The following is a 21,362-nucleotide window of genomic DNA, read 5'->3' on the forward strand; positions in this document are numbered from 1 at the left end:
TATCCCTCAAGTTTCTACCATCAGAGTGTCACGTCTCTTCATTCAAATTAATGGCAAGAAATCCACAACTTTAGCTGCTCACCAACACCACCTCACAAACACTTCGCCTTACCAAACTTAGCCTCCGTGGTGGATCAGTGGTAATGGTGCTCGGCTCTTGACACGAAAGACGTGGCTTCGATACCGGCCGCGGCGGTCGCATTTCGACGGAGGTGAAATGCTAGAGACCCGTGTCTGCGATGTCAGTGCATGTTAAAGAACCCCAGGTGGCCTAAATTATCTGGAGCCCTCCACAATGGCGTCCCTCATATCCTGAGTCGCTTTGGGACGATAAACACCATATAACCAACCAAAAACCAATCATCAAACGTATCACAAACCATCACAAGATATGAAGAAAGCTGATCTCAGACTCGGCGTCCAAGCCATCGTGATCAGCAGGATCACGTACACTCTCCGATGCCTTCATACCGTAAGAAACAGATTAAATATCATCATCCGTTCAGGCTGAAAATCGGCTCTGGTTCTCCATACCCGAACGCCAACGGAACGTATCCTCGCGTTGGGACTTCACAATGCGCAAGATGAGTTAATCGAAGCGCATCTGACAGAACAGTACAAATGCCTTACATGCACTCCTACTAATCGTCGCATTCTTTCTCACTACACGTTACGTACGATTCGGCTTTCACAGACAAGGCTTCACTTCCCAGGCATATTCACAGCAGGCTACCTATCACTCCAATACGAAGGAAAATATATCGTATATTCATTACATTGACCGGCGAGATGCATGCGCCAAGGTTTTCCACATAATATACAAACATCGCGAAAACACCACCTATGTCGACGCCGCTAAATATGCTCAGCAGGCAGCTTTTGATACGGCAGCTGCATCCTCTACTGGCTCCCTTCTTACGTCTGCGACGGCTCGTACTCGCACCTCGGAAGAGGCAAAGGATGTGCGATAGCCATGGCCATAGGTTCCACACCATGTACCTGTTTTATTAGCGACTCTCAGTCTGCAGTAGGTAGCTTTGCCAAAGGTCGGGTTTCCCCCGCTGCTCTTTCCATCCTTCGTACAGTCCCAATCGATAGCCGCACCATTTTCATCATCTACATGCCCGCTCAGACTGCACAGGCCCCGTGAGCAAGCAGGGCCGCATACGACTCTGCTCGAGGTCTCACCCATCGAGCAAGGCCGTAGGCCGACTCCCGCGAATTACCGCTTGTTCACATATGCCACGCCATCACAATGCATTACCGAATCAAATGACTCCGGTTACTACCCGGTGATAAATCCTTTAAAAAATCTGATACAGTCCTTTGGTTACAGCTTCAAACGCTGTCTCTCCCTACGCCGGCCCAGTATGCCGCCATGTTTCCCGGTAGCTACAGTCCCGACTGTGCCCTCTGCGGTCAACGCGCCGCTAGAGCCCTCATCCTATAAGTTTGCCCCGCTGATATTCGCAAACCACTCCCTCAACTCTGTACTTATGAGCAGTGGCAGGCGGCTCTGCTCAGCTCGGACCTGGCTGTCCAACACCAGGCTATCGAGCGAGCCACCGAGGTCATCACAAAGCATTGTCTTGTGGTCATCTAGCGTCGGCTTCGGGTTCCGTCTTTTTTTTTGTTCTGCTCTTCCTTAGTACCATTTAAGTTCCTTACTTCACAGAGCGGTTCGGGTGCACACCCGGAAGTGAGACATTTACTGAACCATTTCCTTTCCTAAACACTAATTTTCAACGCAGGATCACATAAACCTCATGACCACAGATGGTACACATTGAAAAACGATCGATCTCTGAACCACTCAACTTGAAGCTCAGGTTGACATAGTAACATGGTATTTGGAGAGTAGGCGAACGTGAACATTTTTAGTCACGACATACTACACCATTTAAAACCACGCCGTTTCCCTGGCGAAAGTTCCTGCTCAGCTGGATATCACTTGAGCATCGATTTGGGCTATTGGCGCCTTATCAGTTCACTTGTCGTAGGAGACCCATGAGTACATTTAGCCTGCGAGCTTTGGAAACCCAGCATACGTATGACAGAGTATGCAGACCACCTAACACAGCTATCCACACTTGTACCAAAAGCACCTAATGCAATCTGACCAGTGCCTCTATTCGGTTTCGCATTATGAGATTTCTTTATTTTTTGCAGCAGCACCCCCCACCGTATGCGACGGAGGAAGCAGATCAATGCAGCGGCCGGGGTGTTTGGGTGTCGCATTTATGGGGCTGGCACTGGTCGTCTATGTCGTGTTCGTATTGTACGATGGCAGGAAGCACACTGTGCCAGCCCTGATATCCTATTACGCTCGTGGGCGAATGGCTCAAAAGGGTGCTAACAACGGCAGCACAGTCAAGAGGGTCACCACAACCACAGGTGCGTATGGCGCTAGGTAGCCCGGTATTTTTATTTGCTGTTGTTCAGAGCATCGGAGATATTGCAAAAACTATTTGCCAAGAGACCGACCATAGTGCATGTGGGTGCTCACATGTAGGTGTACATGCGAGCACCCACAATCAGTGAGGATAGAACAGTCATGATCTCCTGATGTTCAATGCGGCCAAAAGAGAGATCCAAAGCTAATACTGCCCTGGTGTGACGCGGAAGAAGCGGGTCGAAAATGTCGTGTGTGAGTCGCATCATGGTGTTTTCTGTTGATATGTGGGGCAGAATTCCACCATGCTATGCGGGCATAGATTGTTTTTCGCCACGTGTCTTGTGTCTCTCGCTAACACAACATGCTCTAAGATATTATAGAGCCATGAGGTTAGCGAAATCAGGCGAAAGTTTTGGAGTGCAAGTGATTTGTTGGGTTTGGGTATGAATATTGCCTTCGCGTGGCATCAGGACTGCGGAAGGTACCCCCCCCCCCCCCTAGCATTAGTAGAAGTATTGCGTAATTTGAGTGATCGATTGGTCGTGCAGATTACGGAGCATGGAGTTTGTGATCTGGTCTGCATCAGGTGCGCAGTTGGTTCGGAGAATCAGGCGCACCGCTCTGACTGCCGTCTCCGTGATGTCTGTGTAGAGTGTTGGATTGGCTGGTCCTGTGTAGGGGGTAGAGGTGTAGGTCTTGTGCCCCGGTCACACAAGCACCGCAAAGGCCTTTGAGAATCAGGTCCTTATTTCCAAAGGCGTAAGGAGTGCAGCTAAACGGCAAAAATGTTGCGTCTTTGCCGCTAAGGGCCTTGTAGGCGAAGGCGCCCTTCCGAGACATTTGGAGCCCTAAGGCACGACCTTCGAGAACCTGCGATCGCAATGCCGTCCAACGTCAAAAAGTAAAAGAAATGGAAAAGTATAGATGCAGCCAACAATCTTTGAAAACATCGTTAAAAATACGAATAGTGTGTCTGGCTTTGCTTTTCGTACGGGTCGTAATATTTTATTCCGAGACTTCAAGACAGTAACAGTGTTGCCGCAATACCGAGTGCCCCAAGTGTCCAAGGCAGTACACAAAACCTGCTGCTGCTGATGAGAGTAGCTGTTAAAGTTCTTTTAAGAAAGAAATTTGAATAAAAAATTATCAGAGCTCTACGAATGAACAGAATACCCTACTTTAATTTTAAAACACTCACTTCAGCCGCCTCAAGCGCAGCAGGGGGGGCTAATCCTCAACGACTGTTTCACCTTCGGCTGCACCGTGGAGCTGCGTCGCTGCTCCTTTAAGCTATCGGTCCTTTGGTGGAAAGAGGTGCGTTATCTGGAAAGGCCTTCAAGGAATGCCGTGTGACAGGGGTATTACGACCGTAGTGGCGGGTGCCCCCTTTGTTCGTACCTCTGGCAGCACGCTTTTTCGGCCCCGCAGCCGGATGTGCGATCTCGTTCGACACCCGAGGAGTGGACCCAAGAACCCTCCGACGTTTCTTGGAAAAGAAGCCCCTGCACGTGTGCGCAGTTCGGTGCTTGTGGGCTTGTTTTGTGTATATTTTTGTGTTTTCGGTGTTTCGAAGTATTTTTATAGCGCTTGTGGTTTCTGAGAAAAACGGTTAATGTTACAAAAATGTATATTTTGAGATATATGGCTTTTAAGTGAAAAAAGAGCTTTATAAAAAAATTTTCCTCGAGAAATGCACGTTCATATATGATTTTAATAGCCATCAGCCAGGTAGTCATCCCCATAATCATTATTTTTGTCACTTCTTTGCTGCCTTACTTTCTGGGACTCTTCTATGATGAGCCGTGTAGCCCTTTCGCAAAGTGGTCATTGCCAGTCGGCCTCAGACAGCCATTGCCCTAGTATTATTCAGGTAAAACACTAAATGAAATTAAAATGCCCGTTTCAGCAATGCATCTATCATTAAAAGTAACCAGAACATTCGTCCTGGACATTTTCATCGTCTTAAATATGCACATCTTGAAGCCCGCTTTCAAAGAAAACTGTGGGATACTTCTTTGCGTTTTCGTTTTTCCCATTGAGGCATTTCTTTTTCATCCTGAACCAGTGTACAGCCGCGATCAGTGATCATCTTTATCTCGTCTGTGTGTGCTTCTGACAGCGGGAGTTTTGATGAACAAGAATTCGTAGTAGATGCTAGCAAGCCACCTAAAAGATGTTGTGCCCTGCGACGGGAGGCATTGCCAGAATTCAACAGCATGATGGTAAACAAAGGTTGATTAGAACAGTTCCCATGCTTCCAGCACAAATTCTTCGTCTTTAGTCATTGCAGTAACTGTTAGGCCCGAGGTCCAGAGCCAAAAAGAAATCTATACTCCTCGTGAAATCGCACTGAAGCAGGTCAAGAGTAAGTAATGCATGTCAAGGTAATCGCATAGCGTCTAGAGATAAATTTGGCTCAAAACAAAATGATATGGAGCTTTTGCAGTTGCCATGTAAGCAGTAAAAGTAATTCTAAGCCTGGAGAAAATCAGCGTACCTATTTGGTTACTTGTTTCGTCACAGGAGAGCTACATATTGGGCATATGGGTGTATAATGGGGCACGGTTCGCCAACACCTGTGTTTCTAAAAAATGTAAAATTTTGTGTCAAAAAATTGTTTTCACACAAGGCATTTCATCTTGTTCATAAAAAAATCGGTCATTATCGTATCGTTCAATAACAAAAATCTGCTTTCTTTTTAATTTTAGCCTTCCCTGTTCTCAGTCCCCTGTGAGCGTTTTTTTTTCTTTGTAATTTTAGCTTTCTGTCTTTTTGCACTTGTGCGCTTAATTGTCTTAATCTGTGAGTTCCTAGCAGGAGGAAATATATGAGGTGGAATGTGAAGAAATTGATTTTGATTTTGAAAATTGGTTTTTTGAGGAAAGGAAATGACGCAGCAACTGTTTGACATGTCTCGGTGGACACCCGAACCACGCCATAAGGGAAGGGATAAAGGAGGGAGTGAAAGAACAAAGGAAGAAAGAGGTGCCGTACGACCCCGTAATTTCGACCACCCGGGGAACCTTAACGTGCACTGACATCGCACAGCACACGGGCGCCTTTTGTGTTTCGCCTCCATCGAAACGCGGCCGCCGTGGTCGGGTTCGAACCCGGGTACTCCAGCTCATTAGACGAGTTCCTTAACCACTGAGCCACCGCAGCGGGTAGGAACGCGAAGAGCATCCCTGAAATGTGAAGAGTAGGGTGGAGCGGCAGGAGCGCAGCAGAGAGGAGGAAACAGCACGGCCAATCAGGATCGGCTGGGGAGGCGGTAAGCTGGGGGGAGTGGGGGCTAGGAGGATTGCGTGATCTCTTGGAACGTGCTCCGCCCATAACTAGCTTTTCCGATGCGCGTTCAACATTGTGCATTCGACGCAACGCCGTCGCCCGCCTCAGAAGTGACCCGCAGGCCTGGTCACAATCGCCGTGAGTGAATTAGTTTCAACAGAAATCGGTCACACAACTGGAATCGAAATGCTACCACTCACCTCTCAGCATCAATCGCATTGATGGCCTTTCACTTTTTTAATCGCTTCTCTGTAAGCATAGCGCGTCGATATTTTTCCGCAGATAATCCTGTGAGCCACGGCGCTTGGACCGCGTTCTTCCACCGCAGAAAGCGTGATGGACAGCGTGATAGGCCGAGGATCCTCTTCTGGACCAAAATTTATGGCAGCTGGTTTTCGGGCTTAAACAATGGAAATCCCAACCTCGAGGCCAGTGGTTGTCCCGACCGCTGTTATATCACGAACGACCGTAATATGTTGAACGTCACTGACGCCGTGGTATTCTACGGCCATGACCTGGAGCCTAGCCAAATGCCGAAACAGCGGGCCCTGTACCAGAAATGGGTCTTCTGGTCCCTCGAGCCACCTTGGCACACTCCAGTCGAAAAGTTCAAGGACCTCAAGCGAACCATCAACTGGACCTTTACCTACCGGTGAGTTCAGCTGTATGCCTGGGCCAACTTGAAGGCCATAATAGCGTTTCATGTTCAAGAAACCTGTACAATCTGCGCTCATCTGTAAACAGCTTTCGTACAAAAGAAAGCTGGTTCCAAGTTTCCCTTCGACGTTTGCCAGCTGATTTGTCCAGAATTTCGCGGCGATCATGGCGCCCTTTTTTCCCCAATTCCCTGCCGCCCTCGCGCTCAGGCTTTTAAGCACTCCGTTCGCCGTCTTGCAGCGCATTGGTAATGTCACAGATCGGTAAGAAACTCTTTCAGCAGCGCGACCACAAGCGACGACGGCATTTTGAACATAAACAAGTGCAGCCAAAAGTAAGGCTGAAGCGTGCAAGGGAATAAAGCAGAAAAAGCGGAAAAGTTTCCTCTCAAGAAACCACTGCGCTACATTTTGGTGGAAGCTAAGTAGCAATCGGGGCACTACAGCAGACAGTATGAACGATAACCATGCACATCTAAACTCCGTTTCATTGACTTCCATGGCGGTCACTCTGCACAAACATTTCAGCTGTCGACAGAGTGCCGTGTTTTGTCATGATGAGTTGTGCGTAAGTGAATGTTCACTGTACCCCATTTTACCCACGCACATCAGCATATTGACAGAACCACAAGTGTGACTCAGTACTAGTGATGATTAACTATCTATAGTGCTATCTATAGATCATCCGCACATCCCGAACACGCGACATGCAGGGAGTGGTAAAAATGACAGGGTCGTCCGTTCTCGCAGTCCATGCGTCACCCAGCGCTGCGGACCTACTCTCCATATGGTCACTAGATTAAGCGTTCAGAGTACCGTGAATGTGCTGCTGGCGACCGCGACTGACGCCGTCCATAAGGGTGTGGCTGCTTCTAGGCACAAATCAGATGGAAATATTACTTCAGAGGTTATGTTAGCCCACTTTCGTGCTTTTGGGAGTTGAGCTGTTGCTTATAAAAAAGTATAAGCTGCCGGTTGTTTCCTGTAAGCTTATGCGGAACGCTCAGCGTAAAGACACAGACGATTCAGACTACATCAGCTCAATTATTGTCTACAATGGTTCTACCTTACATTCGAACCTGTGTTAAGTTTATACGGCTTCCGGAAATAGGAAGAATGGATGATCCGGATTAATGTTCTTGCTTGACGCGGCTGGCGGCGAGCTGTCGCATGCTACTTCTACCCGGGCTCATTGCGTGGAAGTATGGCCAGTTATAAGAAAGACAGTTAACAGCACTTGCAACACTGCTTGACCCACAACTAAAGGATCGAGCTCGTTTTGGTCAAAACAAACGCAGACCGGGCAAATGCTTGTTTGGTTGATGAATTAAGCCGAAGAACGTGGGAAATATGCCTTAGTAAAACTTGGTGCTGGTCTAGTTGGTTAAATGACGACACGACACAGAAGAGCGTTGTGTCTTTTGGCGCTAACCTATTTCAAAGAACGTGGGGAAGTTACGTTTGTCCTGCAACGGGATCTTCTGGACATATAGTAGAGTGGGCCATAAAAAGAAATAAAAATAATAATGCCCAACCCGCACCGGAATCTTCTGGACATCAGGTGGTTTCGTAAGAAGCTATGGTGGGAAGCCGAGTTCTGCGTTTCCTTGAGAGACGGCATTAGGAGCCTTCAACCGCGTCCTCTAACGCCGGTATCTTATTTGCGACCACAGGCAAGGAACACCATCCTTTTAACCCTTGTCCGTAAACTTTAGAGACTGGTTTATTTTCTTTAGAAATGATTCCCCAAAAGAAACGTTGGTGCGTATGTGTAGGGCCATCTTTTCGGGCTAACCTGAGCTATTTATGTTAATTGCTGTGGCAGCCGCTAGATGGCACTACATGTGAAAAAATACGTTGACACTAGTCGTCTGCGATTTCTACTGTGAGTGAATCTGGAGAGATGTACGTCAACCTCGAACAGCGTGTAAACATAAAATTCTGTGCGAAGCTTGGCAAGACAGCCACACAGACGTATGAGCTCTTTCGTGATGCTTACGGCAGAGAGGCATTATCGCGGGCGCGAGTTTTCGAGTGACACAAGAGGTTCGTTACGGGGAGAACGTCGGTGGAAGACGACACAAGGAAGGGGCGCCCTTCAACCTCACGGAATGAAAATAACGTGTCTAGGATCAGGGAAATCGTGCAGCAAGACCGCACCATTACAGTCCGCATGATATCAGATGCACTCGACATTAGTAAGACAACATGCCACCAAATTTTGCGTGAGAGCTTGGGAAAAAGAAAGCTGAATGCCATAATTGTGCCGCACTCCCTCACACAGGGCCAGAAGGACACGCGGACATCAGTGAGTGCTAATTTGCTCTCCGAGGCAGAGAAGGATGCTGCATTGGTTGACAGCATGATTGATGAAGACGAAACATGGTGTTTTCAATACGATCCTCAAACAAAGAGGCAGAGCGCCGAATGGCGGTCCACAAGCTCTCCGGCGTCGAGAAAGGTGAGGCGACAAGGACCGAAACAAAGACGATGCTGATAGTTTTTTTTTTCGATACCAGAGGTGTCGAGGTGTCATACACCACGAGTTCGTCCCACAATGGCAGATGGTGGATCAGGAGTTTTATATCTACATGCTCCAACACATGCGTGATGCACTGCTACGCTGTCGCTCTGACTTATGGGCATCTAGACAATGGAGTCTTATCCACGGTAACGTAAGGCCGCACACTGCTCTCAGCGGGACAAAATTTCTCGCCAAGCACAGCATTACTGTATTTCCCCATCCGCCATGCTCGCCTGACCTCTCCATATGCGATTTTTTCCTGTTTCCTCGTGTGAAGAGAGCCCTAACAGGTCGCTGGATGGGAAGCGTGGAGGCCACTCAATACGCCACGACAAAGCATCTGACAGCCTTGCCAAAAGAAGCGTTTTGCAACTGTTTCCAAGACCTCAAGAAGACTTGGAAGCTGTGTATAGACTGCAAGGGAAACTACTTCGTAGGGTTGCTGCACATATGATTTCAATGTTAAACACATGTTTTTAAATGGACTCAGTCTCGGAACTTTATGGGCACAGGTTGTATAATTCCTGCGGTCTGGCCAAAGCTCCACAGCGCTAATTTTTGAAGTGGCTGTGAGGTACTTGTGCATTCCAGCGTAGTTGGTACCAGGCGAACACATGTTCTCAGACACTGGGCAGATAGTTTTCGACAGCTGGAGCTGACTTAAGGGCAAGGAAGTTGACATGCTGACATGCGGAATGTCTGGCTGACACATGATAAGTAACATATTTAACTGTTCGCCTATAGAGCAAAGCAAGCTGTTAAAGATGTGTATAAATGCACTGTAACGAAGTTTTATTTGCAACGAAGATTTGAATGTATTATCATCAAGAACGAACTTTACCGGCATTGTATAACACAGGGCAGTTTTGAGTAAGAATTTGGCGGTGGCCATATTTGGGACTTTGGAAGCGGGGATTAATAATTTATTTCATTCGCCAAAATATTGTTGCGAAACTGCATGAACTGGGTGCTACTGATAGCACCCATTAATCACAAACGTTTTGGTAATATCGCTGGCCGACAATTACAATATATTGATAGCAGTATCGGTAGCAAACGTTGATGAATTGCCGTAATGCTATAAGTTGCTTTTGTTACACTATCGATAATTTCAAAAACTATGGATAGTTTAAAGGAACCTCTAGATACAATCGATCGCTAATTTATCGATAGCTTTTCATCACTAGTCAATACCCACATTTCTCACTGCCATATATGGACTCAGTAGCACAAGCGACCATAGTTCTTATAAGGATAGGGTAGCAAGTAAAAGTGTGAGCAATAGGAAGCATTTCAAGCTAGAATAGGCTGACATGAGAGGGTGTTGCATTTTCGCTAAGGTGCATTCGTCACGACACGATGTCGGGAGATGTTTCTTACAACTGCATTGGCGCACGCACTTTCACCAAACGTGCCTCTCGCAGAATTATAATTAGTATTAGTTGGGTGTTTAGTAGCGCAAGGGCGACTAAGGTCCAAGAGACCCAATACAACGCTTGCTTAACACTGTGTAATACTAGATGACATAGACTCAAAGCACCGCCCTATTAGCTGGAATCAGTAAACTCCATCTAAACATGACAGAAATGGGGTGTTGTGAGTAGGGTACAGGATATAAAATATAAAATTTTAAAGAAGCAAATGGCTGGGCTTTGCCACGAGCAAGAGAGCGAGGAGTTATCTCTCATCATGCTTGGCTACGGCGCCCTTTTGTCAATGCCAGGGTACCCTTTTCAATGAGTTAATCGTGACAAAGAAAAATAAAAATGTATTTGCGCCTTAAACTTTCAATTATATTTAAATAACGTACAACCTCATCAAATGGTTGTCATCCCCTAATAAAAGCGAGAGATGGGATGGTATGTGATAGTAATAACATTTTTCCAAAATGCGTGCGGAGATGTGTTTTATAAAGAGGACAGGTTAAAAGAATATGAACAACTGAAAGTGGGCCACTACAGTGCTCGCACTCCGGAGGTTGTGCTCTCAAAAAGAAGTAAATTTGTGTTTAGTGCGTGTGTCCGATTCGTAATTTTGAATCCGTGACTTCACGAAATCGTTTTTTTTTTTTGTTGCAATCCTTCCATTCATTTAAGTTTCATTTAACCAGATGCAATTATTTTTTTCGTGGTTCCATTCCAGCTTCCATTTGGACATGAGCACTCGTTTAATTATTCCTTTGTTATCCTGGCAGGGAATTTTCACCTTGCACGCATCACTGACTGTTGTGCCTCCTGCTATGGAGTCCGAAGTTCCTTCCCTGTAATGCCTACATGGCTTGAAAGTCAGCTTAATTGCACGCTGTAGCCGCGTATCGCAAGTTGATAAAGTTGTAGGATGGGCAATATAAGACGGGGGGGGGGGGGGGGGGGGGGTATTTTTGTTTTGTAATTGCAACCATAGCACTTCTTGGGCCTGTGCAAATTACCACACTTTTATATTTTCATTACCTATTATTTCTGGCGCCATTAATATGCCATACAATTTAGCAGAGTACACACCTTCTTTTGGATTAATGGCAATGACATGAACAGGTGAATCCTTTGTCCAGCAGCTGTGCTAACACGGTCAGGTGTTTTGGGGCCATCTGTGCAGAAAGCTACAAAATTCCGATATTTTTCTTTAATTTTCAAGAACCCACTTTGCAACAATCTTATTGCACTTGGCCAGCGTAAATTTACACTGGACGGGCGTTTTAATCCAGAATGCAACGCTATTTTACTGTGAAAGTAGATGTTCTACAGAAATTTTTCTTAGAAAACATAGCGCAAAAAGGACACGGACGACACAGAAGTGGACAGGACAGGCGCTATGTTTTCTAAGAACTGTTACCAACTAGCCCAAACCAAGCTACTTCTACAGAAAGATCAAATCCGCATGATTTCGCGGTCTAGTTTGCCCTGATTCCTAATGTCGGTATGCAATTTGGTTTATTCCGAACGAGTCATCATATATTTATTTTCGAGAATAGGTTTACAGGGACTGTGGAAATAAAATACCTTTTGTGCGTATGTGAGTGCTGAGAACATTTTTCGCGATTTCAAGGCTGGTTCGTGGCATTTCGCATGCAGACTCGGAATATGTGACACTCTGTATGCGCCCAACGCAATCCATAAGTCAGAGTGATGAACCGAATCTAGAGCCTTCACAGTAGACGGTCGGGCTGAACTATAGACTATACACCCATAGTCCATCTTTGCGCGAATTAAACACCGGTATAGCTGGAGTAAGCAAACTGTCTGCACCCCATGTTTTGTGGGACAGGATTTTCAGGATATTTTATGCTTTCTATGTGTGGAGCTTCAGCTGTTTAATGTGTGGTCAAAATGTTAGTATTAAATCGAACAGCAAACCAAGAAGCTTTTGTTAAAATTCTCAGGGATGAGTATCCCATTGATGTTAAGAGGTGTTTGCGGAACATGTCCTCGCTTGCGTGAAAAACAAAATGAAATGTTTTTTTTTTCGGGAGAGAACCTAAACACGTTTTCATTAGCCCAGATTGTAAGGCGACTGGTTGTTGTTTGAACTTGTGGTACGCATATCGGAAAGCTACATGACGTGAAAGTTATTGCAAATCGTCGACGCACAACAAGTACTGCACATTAGGCGGAATGATATTTCGCAGGAAAATGGCTCCACACTTAACACAATGCCTTAAGGTAGTACATTTTTTTGAACAATAATGTCAGAAAAACTGTTTCACAATATGACTCAAAGTTCGGAACGAAAGAAAATCTTCTATACAGCGAAGTATTTTCCCACCAATTCCACTGTTGACACGGTTGTAGAGGATTTCATACCTCCATGTTGTGTCATGCTGTTTCTAGGTCAAAATATACCGATAGACAATATTGGTCATTTGCGTGAGTCTCCCGTATTTGTGTTTCGAAACGTAACAACAAGTCAACTGTCGATCGATGACGTCAGAACGAGCATTGAAATCGATCTATGCTCTTGTTCATTTCTAGCATGTACACTAATCGTGTATTGACGAGACGCTCAAACGTTTTGCAGAGAAAACTGATCAGGGTTATCGGACGATAGCTGTATGCACAGCATCTGTTCTGCTTCCTCTTTTCTCTTCCCCTCCCCCCCTTCACTGGCTCCTTCATGCATCATTGATGTTGTTACGTACCTACCTGTCTTTTCCCGGCTTAAGAACGAGAATCACCATTGCTGTTTCCCAGTCTTTAGGCAGCTTACTTTCCTTCAAAACGTGATTAAGAGAAAATAATAATGATTTAAGGGAAGAAAGGTAGATTTTGCACCATGCTGTTATGAATTTCACCTGGTACAATCCTGGTAGGTCTGCAGTCTGCAAGTAGGAGTTCTAGATCATACAATGTAAGCTCGCAGTTGTGCTCTGCGCTTGCACTTGAGGGTGAAGTTTCTTACGCTCAGCATAATGTTTTAAGTTTTAAATGCGCGTCTGTATATCCTGCAGAAGTCGATAATTAATAAGAATTTTTCCCCAAGATATCAGCCTGTACATTATAGGACGTACTTCCGGCATCAGTTCTATCAAGAAGAAGGATAGTAAATGCCCTATTTTCACCATCCATTTTGCATATTTTGTCACATAGTAATTTATCCGGTCTGTTTTTTTATTCCGCAAAGAAATTTTTGCCAAGGCCCGTCCTGTGCGTTCCGTCGTGCCGCCCTACCGCTTTAGTAGAACTTGTTGGGCCAGTTGGTCCATTATAGATGCAAAGAAAGAACTGCGTTAACGAGACACGGACGGCGTTTGTGTGCGTATTTGCCTCTTCGCCGTCCGTGTCTCGTTTGCGCAGTTCTTTCTTTTCGCTTTAGCTTTTTTTTTAATGTCACGAAATTCGTAACAGTTGAATATCGCTTGAAGATTTGTCATGCCTTATTTTGTACCTTCCTCGTCTGGCAGAAATCTTCGTTCCCCCACGGCCCTGGAACTTTTGGAAGCAATTCCCATTGGAACGGGGATTGATCTTGAAGCTGCATCGATGATTACCTTGGTGGTAATAGCATTTTCTCCATCTGCAGTTAAATTTACGAAATCTTCATCTACTATGCTATTCTTTAAAGAGGTCCAAGTCGGTTGGTCTTAATTCCAATCTCGGAGGTCGAACAAAAGGAGTTGGACCTGGAGTTCCAACTTGCAGGAGGATGCGGAAATGATCACTTCCAAAAGGGTATTGAATTATAACCCATGAGTAATGTAGGAGTGACGCAGGAGTAAGTCCCATCTGCTGTGTTGGAACGTGTTGCGTCATCACTGTTCAAGACGACGATGTTCGTTGTGTTCAGCAGCTGTTCGATCATTTTCCCATGCGTGTTTGTTTTATCGCTCCCCCATAATGGGGGATGAGCATTCATGTCTCCAAGGTTAGGAAAAGGTTTAGGCAGTTGATTCACCAAGTCTAGCAGGTCATTACCCGAACTACTATTTGGCGACAGATAAAGAGAAACCACATCTGTCAGACACTTGAGCTGTACCCTTACTGCAATGGCTTTTAAAGATGTAATCAGGCTCAACTCCTTGACAATTACGCCACAGTTCGCGGTGATGGCCACACCACCACCAGTTCCCCCAATACGGTCCTTGCAACAAAGTGTGCATTGTTTGAATATACATTTTTATGAGTGTTGTTCAACCGTGCTTCCTGAAGGCAGGAAAAGTATGGCCGGTGTTCTAGCAATGTGCGGATAGCATCATAGTTACGTCTTTCGCAACGAAAGTTTCTCTACAGTAGTTAGACGGCGATATTTATAATTAGGGCTGTAGTGGCAGGTAAATTATGAAGAGGAACAAGATTGAAACAGAGGCATCATGAGTTGAGGATGATGTCACTACATCACCATCGGGCGTAGTGACACGTTGTTTTGGTTTGCTACCGCGACCGACTAAAAGGCAGCGCTCCTTCGGCAGCAAAGATGCTGTCAGGCTTACTGTGACCTCCATATCCTCCAAGGAGGATTTGGAGGACGATTGGAGGTCGCGGTAGCCCAAGCCCTTCGCGTGCCCCGTTTGCGGTTCCACAGCTGCACCAGGCTTCGCTCTAGAAGCAGAGTCCACTGGAACCGCAGGTGCTTGTTTAGTGGGGTCAGGGGACAGGTCCAGTTCAGCGGCGCTGTTCTGTGTGCCTGTCACCGATGGCTGCGACGGAGCGCCCCCGGCGGAGATCACGCGATTTTCCCGTGAAATTTTCAGGCCTGTGAGTGTGCGAGTTCTGATGCGAAGCATCACAGTACTCACGGCTTTCCACTCCTTTTGCTCCGCAATTTTGTTAACGGCGCCGTGTTTCTGTCCACGCAGTCAGGGCTACTAAAAAGTCGTCATATCTGGGTGCTGGCCAAAGACATCTGGGCGATCTAAACATGGGACACATCACAAGGCTGTTCGTGAGTTCGTTTCAATGAAGTGAACGGAGAATGAATAAATGAATGGAAAACTTTTATTAAAGGACGGACATTCAAATGTCCTCAAAAAAAAAGATCACATGGAACGTCACAGCTCGACCTGCGGGAGCAGGGAAAACAAGAAGTCGTAGGCGAGCTGCAGACGCAATCCTCACTACTTGTTTGGATCGTCGTTTTCTGCCTGCGTGATAGCGTGGCACCTTCTTACGCGGAATTTTAACAGGGATAGGGAACCCAGACTGAAGTCTGATTGCGCGACGACAGTGGCGCTCTTCTCCGTTGGAGACAGAATTCTGCGGCGTTGGTCGTGCGGCACGACGCCGCCGCTGCGCTTTGACAGACCGCGTTCCCGTGCTGCTCACTCTTTCCCTCCGCGCAACGACGGCCTGTTGCGTGCAGCTAATGCAAGAAGTAGTGCAGTTGAATGGTGTAGGGTTCGGCGCGCTGTCGCATCTTTTTGTGCACGCGTTGCGAATATTCCGTGAGAGGGCAGTGACCTAGGCTGCGCGTCCGGTTTTGTTTTATTTTGTTTTGCTTTGGTGCACGCCGTTAGAAGGGGACTCATGCCTTTTTGGTTAGTCTCCCCATTAGTCTCGAAGGGAGCCGCGCCCGTGTGTCTTTGGTCTCTAGCGACTCCTAGCTGGGAGGCGCTCGGTCTGGCCGAGTGCGGAGGGAGTGACCGTTGAGAGCTGGTGCAAGGCGCGCCAGTTTGACTGTTGGGACACGGTGTCCCTCGCCTCTGTGCAGGCGGTCGGTTAGGCCGGCCGCGGATAGTTGTGGCCGTATACTGACTTTTGTTTGTACCCATCTGTAAATAGCCTGTATAAAAGTTCGTTTCTCACTAAGTCGCTTCGCCTGCAAGTCATATCATCGAGAAGCCTTCAAGCGGTGCATCCAGTTTCTGGAAATCACCGGACCAACACCACCGGCAAACCTTTACTAGTGGCATTAATCTCCGCCGAACGACTGCATAAAAAATTGGCAGTGGCTTAGCTCGGCTGTGCCAGGATATACGTAGCGAGAGGTACGTTCCCCTGGCTGAGCTTGTGGTCGCTGTATGTTTAGCAATGAGAGACATTGGGCTCCATCTTGGCGGTTATGCGCCGCCTATTAAGCTCGGCAGTCTGGCGTCTCCGTTTGGCAAGCCGTTCCTCTCTCTGTTCTGGCGTCTCCGCTGCTCTCTTTGCCTTCTTACGCTCCTTCTCTCTTTGTTGAGCAGCCAAGTGCCAGGCGACAACCTCAGGATCGGAAGAGTTAATCTTCTCTTGTCTATACCGCCTTACAGCAGCGGCTGGACTCTCCTTCTCTGCATCCATGTCAAACGTGGCGACACAGCCGCCCATTACATCTCCGCCTATACGCAATGTTGCGCATGCGACGCGCGGTTCTAGTGATAGAGCGGCGTGCGGCGAGGCGGCGACGAAGCGCGCGGCGCACCTTCTGCTCCTCTCCGGTTGCCATGGTAACGGCGCATGCGCAAAACTGGCCTCTCCCAGCCTCCGCGAAATGCTCGACTGGTAGCCCAGTGTAGCTCTCGCTACAAAACCCCAGGGCGAACGGATGCACTGGATGGAGAAACAATACAATCTCCACTAGGGTTTTGATGTACGTTGGCGTAGAACTTGGGGTGCAAACGTGGAGGCTAACGAAAAGGGTTCAGCTTAAGTTACGGACAACGCAGCGAGCTATGAAAAGAAAGATAATAGGACTAATGCTAATAGACCGGAAGCGGGCAGAGTGGGTGATGGAACAAACACGAGTTAAAGACATCCTTTTCGAAATCAGGGAAGAAACGGGCTTGAGCAGGGCGTGTAATGCGAAGGCAAGATAACCGATGGTCTTAAGGGTAACGGCGTGGATTCCAAGATAAGGCAAGCGTAGCAAGGGGCGGCAGAAAGTTAGGTAAACGGATGATATTAAAAAATTTGCGGGGATACGATGGGCACAGCTGGCAAAGGACAGGGTTAATAGGAGAGACATGGGAGAGGTCCTTGCCCTGCAGTGGGCGTGGTCAGGTTAATGATGATGATGAAGAATGTGATAGCATAGAACATTAGAACTGGGACGATCTGCCGATTAAGTCGCGTTTCCATACAACACTGCAACCGTAGAGACAACCGGTCACATGCCTTTTCGGCTGCTTCACGACAGCGAGGTCGCGATAAAGCCGACGCAGTGTTCCTCCTGGGTGGAAACGACGCTCTCGCACGAGGTGCTGATGAATTGATCCAGCGCGCAAAATAAATAAGTTTGCTTACGCAGATTCACATTAGGCTAAACAAACCAGTGGCGCCTGCCGGTAAACCGAATACCGGCCTCGCGACCAGGTTCAAACAAACACACACCAAACCCGATTCATTATCCTAGAGTTGAGATACATACAGGTCATAACTCATATATTCGAAAGAGAAACGGTACACAGATGCAGAGGCATCAGTTTAGATGTATATTCCGTGAACGAATGCCATAATACTTCTGAAAAAAGGAAGGCTCGTCTTTTCTGCATTGCCTCCTCTTGCCGTTTGCAGTTTTCACGGCAAGCTGCAGAAATTTTCCCATATACAATCAAACAAAAAACCTTTCCGCTGTCGATACTTATCATTCATGTATCTTTTATTCTTAGACCGAAAATATGTCAAGAAAATCGGCGCAGTTAGCTCATATTTTCGCTCATCATTGTACTGAGCTGTCCAACGTCGCGTTCTGCGTTTTACGCAGTGTGCGATATAAGTTCACGTAAAACTTTTTAAAAGTAAAGACAGAAGCTGCGAATTAATTGTGCGACTAAAGGCAGAAATTAGGACTAACGTCCCTTGTCTATTTCATTTTTTTCTGTTCAACACCCTCGCAGGCTTGATTCCGACGTCCTAGACACCTACGGCGAGGTCACAGTCAAGAAAAATGGCCGTCACATCTCCGAGCAAACTATTAAGCGCCTGTGGAAAGGCAAGTCCAAGATGGTCGTCTGGCCCGTCAGCAACTGCAACACGTCCGGCAAGCGTGAGCACTTCGTGCACGAGCTGCAAAAGCACATCGACGTCGACGTGTACGGCAAATGCGGCGACATGAACTGCTCGCGCAGCAGAGGCTGCTACCTCTCTTTTGCCAAAAGCTACTACTTCTACTTGTCCTTCGAGAACTGCATCTGCAAGGATTACGTTACAGAGAAGCTCTTCAATGTGCTCCAGTACGACATCGTCCCCGTGGTGTTGGGCGGAGCCAACTACACCCGTGCAGCGCCACCGGGTTCTTTCATCGACGCCCTGAGCTTCAAATCCCCGAAGGATCTGGCGCTACACCTTAAGAATGTGGCCAGTAACTTCACCCTCTACCGTAGCTTCTTCAAATGGAAAGGTATGTACCAAGTGAAGTATTGGACTTACTACACCTTCTGCCTTCTCTGCCGGAAGCTGCACAGCAACTCTTTCAGGGAGACATCGGTGGTCCCAGACCTACTTCACTGGTGGAACACTTCGTCACGTTGCCGTGTCTGGAGCCGCGATACTAAAACCTTACGCGAGTGATCGCCAGTCAGTTCAATGGTGCGCTACCATGGCAGGCGCACTCTCGCTCCAAGTATTGACTACATCGAGACCGCGGCGAGCCACGGGAATCATGGGAAGACAGTGTGGGCAGCCACATCTTCGTGAGCAGGAAAATGTATCACTTTGCGAGCAGAGTGAGCACTGTTTTGAAAATAGAACTCGCTGCCGCATTACCGCATGCTTTGCAAGTTGAATGCACGCAAATGTGCAGTACTTCTCAGTGTTGTGCAAAGGACTTTGTGGTGCGCTGCGAAGTACAAGAGAAAACGAGTGTTCGGTTTGAGGTTAAGTGTTGATTGTAAATGGACTAGCCTTCATAGTCGGAGCCCCAATAAAGACTCCCTGACGTAAGATGCACACGTATAACTTGTTTCTAGGCATGCGACCCGCCTGCGTGCACGACTCGGACTGCACAACCAAGTGGTTCACTGCTTTTAAGAAATATTGTGATGTCACGGGCAGGAAACGACAGTAATGCCCACAATTGAGTGAGCACGATGTTTTGTTCCATTTCGTTTTCTTGCCCAAGCAGAACAAATAAAGGCAACAAAAGACGGTTTGAGCAAAACTGATGTTAATTTTCCTAGTCCTATGACAGCTGTCATTGTGTGTCCTCTGTACTGAGGGCGCAGCAGTAAACTAACACACACTGGGGAGATGTGCACCTTTTCTGTTGTAACATGGACTGGACCATATTAAACGGGAATCATCATCATCATCATCATCATCATCATCATTTATTGTCCCTTAAAGGCCCCTGTCGGGGTATTACATAAGGGGGGAGCGTATACAAGGTTGATGTGGAAAAACAAAGGTCACAAAAATATAACAATGCAATATAGGAACATAAAGAGAAGCAAGGAACGCGAATAGTTAGAACGGTGCATGTAAAAAATGCCTTTAGGCCACAAGCACCACACACGTCGGCGAGAGGTTAGGGAAAAAAAAAAAACATGTCAACCCAGGTGATCTAACAACATCGCCTTAAACCTATTTTGCCAGATCTGTGTCACTGCAGCAGCTGTGAAGGAAAGCGGAAGCACCTATGGTTATTGCTAGGTTTTCTCACTACCACACGGCGACTCGAAAGATTAGGAAGACGACAACAACGACTAGATCAGCCAGCGCCTTTTTCTTGCATGCGCATGCATGTCATTGTGCCGTCACGCACCTTGAGTGTTCACACAGCACTGTTACTAATGCACCCTGAGCATCGCCGTTGAGTTCTCGACAAGGCCGAACAAGAGAAAGAATTCGACGTAGTAGTCCAGGATGTGCGTCACTTGTAGTTCAGAAAAGGGAAGTGGTTAAATGTGCCTGCTATGCGCGTCAGCGCAAGCAGGGTTGCCGCAAGAAATTCCTCAGTGAGATTAGTGCCATAAAGCAGTGGCTGTAAACTAATGCGAGCTGGCTGCTGGCTGTTTGGTAGTCCATGCATCGCGTGAGCGTTGCCACCAAAAAAGGCTTAGCTACGCGCTGAAGGTATGTGACAAAAACCACACTTGGTCCTTTCTACATAAGTTACCTAGTTTCCTACTCTATCTTAACCCGGAGCAAATTTTTTTGCTGTTTCCTACCCTTTCTTAACCTGTCCCAGCAGCACATGTGTTTACTGCTCCACTCGCACCTGACTCCGCGCACATGAATAACGCGACCATGAGCTAGAAAGGCCGTTCCTCCATGAGAAATGGAGCGCGAACACAAGACGACAGACGGAGACAAAACACTCACCACGAGCGTTCTTGTGTTCACGCTCATTTCTTCATGAATCGATGCCGACTCGCCTAACTTTCCACCCTTGCCGTCCATCGTCAGCTCAGCCACGATAAGTAAAAAGGCGGGGTTTGGAAGAAGCATCATCAACCGAATATTCCACCGGACACACACACACACACACACACACACACACACACACACACACACACACACACACACACACACACACACACACACACACACACACACACACACACACACACACACACACACACACACACACACACACACACACACACACACACACACACACACACACACACACACACACACACACACACACACACACACACACACACACACACACACACACACACACACACACACACACACACACACACACACACACACACACACACACACACACACACACACACACACACACACACACACACACACACACACACACACACACACACACACACACACACACACACACACACACACACACACACACACACACACACACACACACACACACACACACACACACACACACACACACACACACACACACACACACACACACACACACACACACACACACACACACACACACACACACACACACACACACACACACACACACACACACACACACACACACACACACACACACACACACACACACACACACACACACACACACACACACACACACACACACACACACACACACACACACACACACACACACACACACACACACACACACACACACACACACACACACACACACACACACACACACACACACACACACACACACACACACACACACACAC

At 47.1% G+C, this 21,362-nt stretch overlaps 1 protein-coding gene across 1 annotated transcript; it reads left to right on the top strand.

The window, feature by feature from the left end:
• Positions 1–6,018: 6,018 nt before the first annotated feature.
• Positions 6,019–19,152, top strand: LOC144123261 (alpha-(1,3)-fucosyltransferase C-like). Its single transcript, XM_077656118.1, has 2 exons — positions 6,019–6,335; positions 18,108–19,152. Exons 1-2 carry the CDS (start codon positions 6,157–6,159, stop codon positions 18,778–18,780), a joined length of 852 nt encoding a protein of 283 aa, XP_077512244.1. The 5' UTR covers positions 6,019–6,156; the 3' UTR covers positions 18,781–19,152.
• Positions 19,153–21,362: the final 2,210 nt, after the last annotated feature.

This window comes from Amblyomma americanum, chromosome 3 (genome assembly GCF_052857255.1).
Source record: "Amblyomma americanum isolate KBUSLIRL-KWMA chromosome 3, ASM5285725v1, whole genome shotgun sequence".
Taxonomy (NCBI): domain Eukaryota; kingdom Metazoa; phylum Arthropoda; class Arachnida; order Ixodida; family Ixodidae; genus Amblyomma; species Amblyomma americanum.

What these genes read in the sequence shown, in the direction of transcription:
- LOC144123261 (XM_077656118.1), top strand. Translation starts at nt 6,157, where the DNA reads ATGTTGAACGTCACTGACGCCGTGGTATTCTACGGCCATGACCTGGAG. An exon ending in AACTGGACCTTTACCTACCG is followed by an intron (nt 6,336 to 18,107) that starts GTGAGTTCAGCT and finishes ACACCCTCGCAG; the next exon opens with GCTTGATTCCGACGTCCTAG.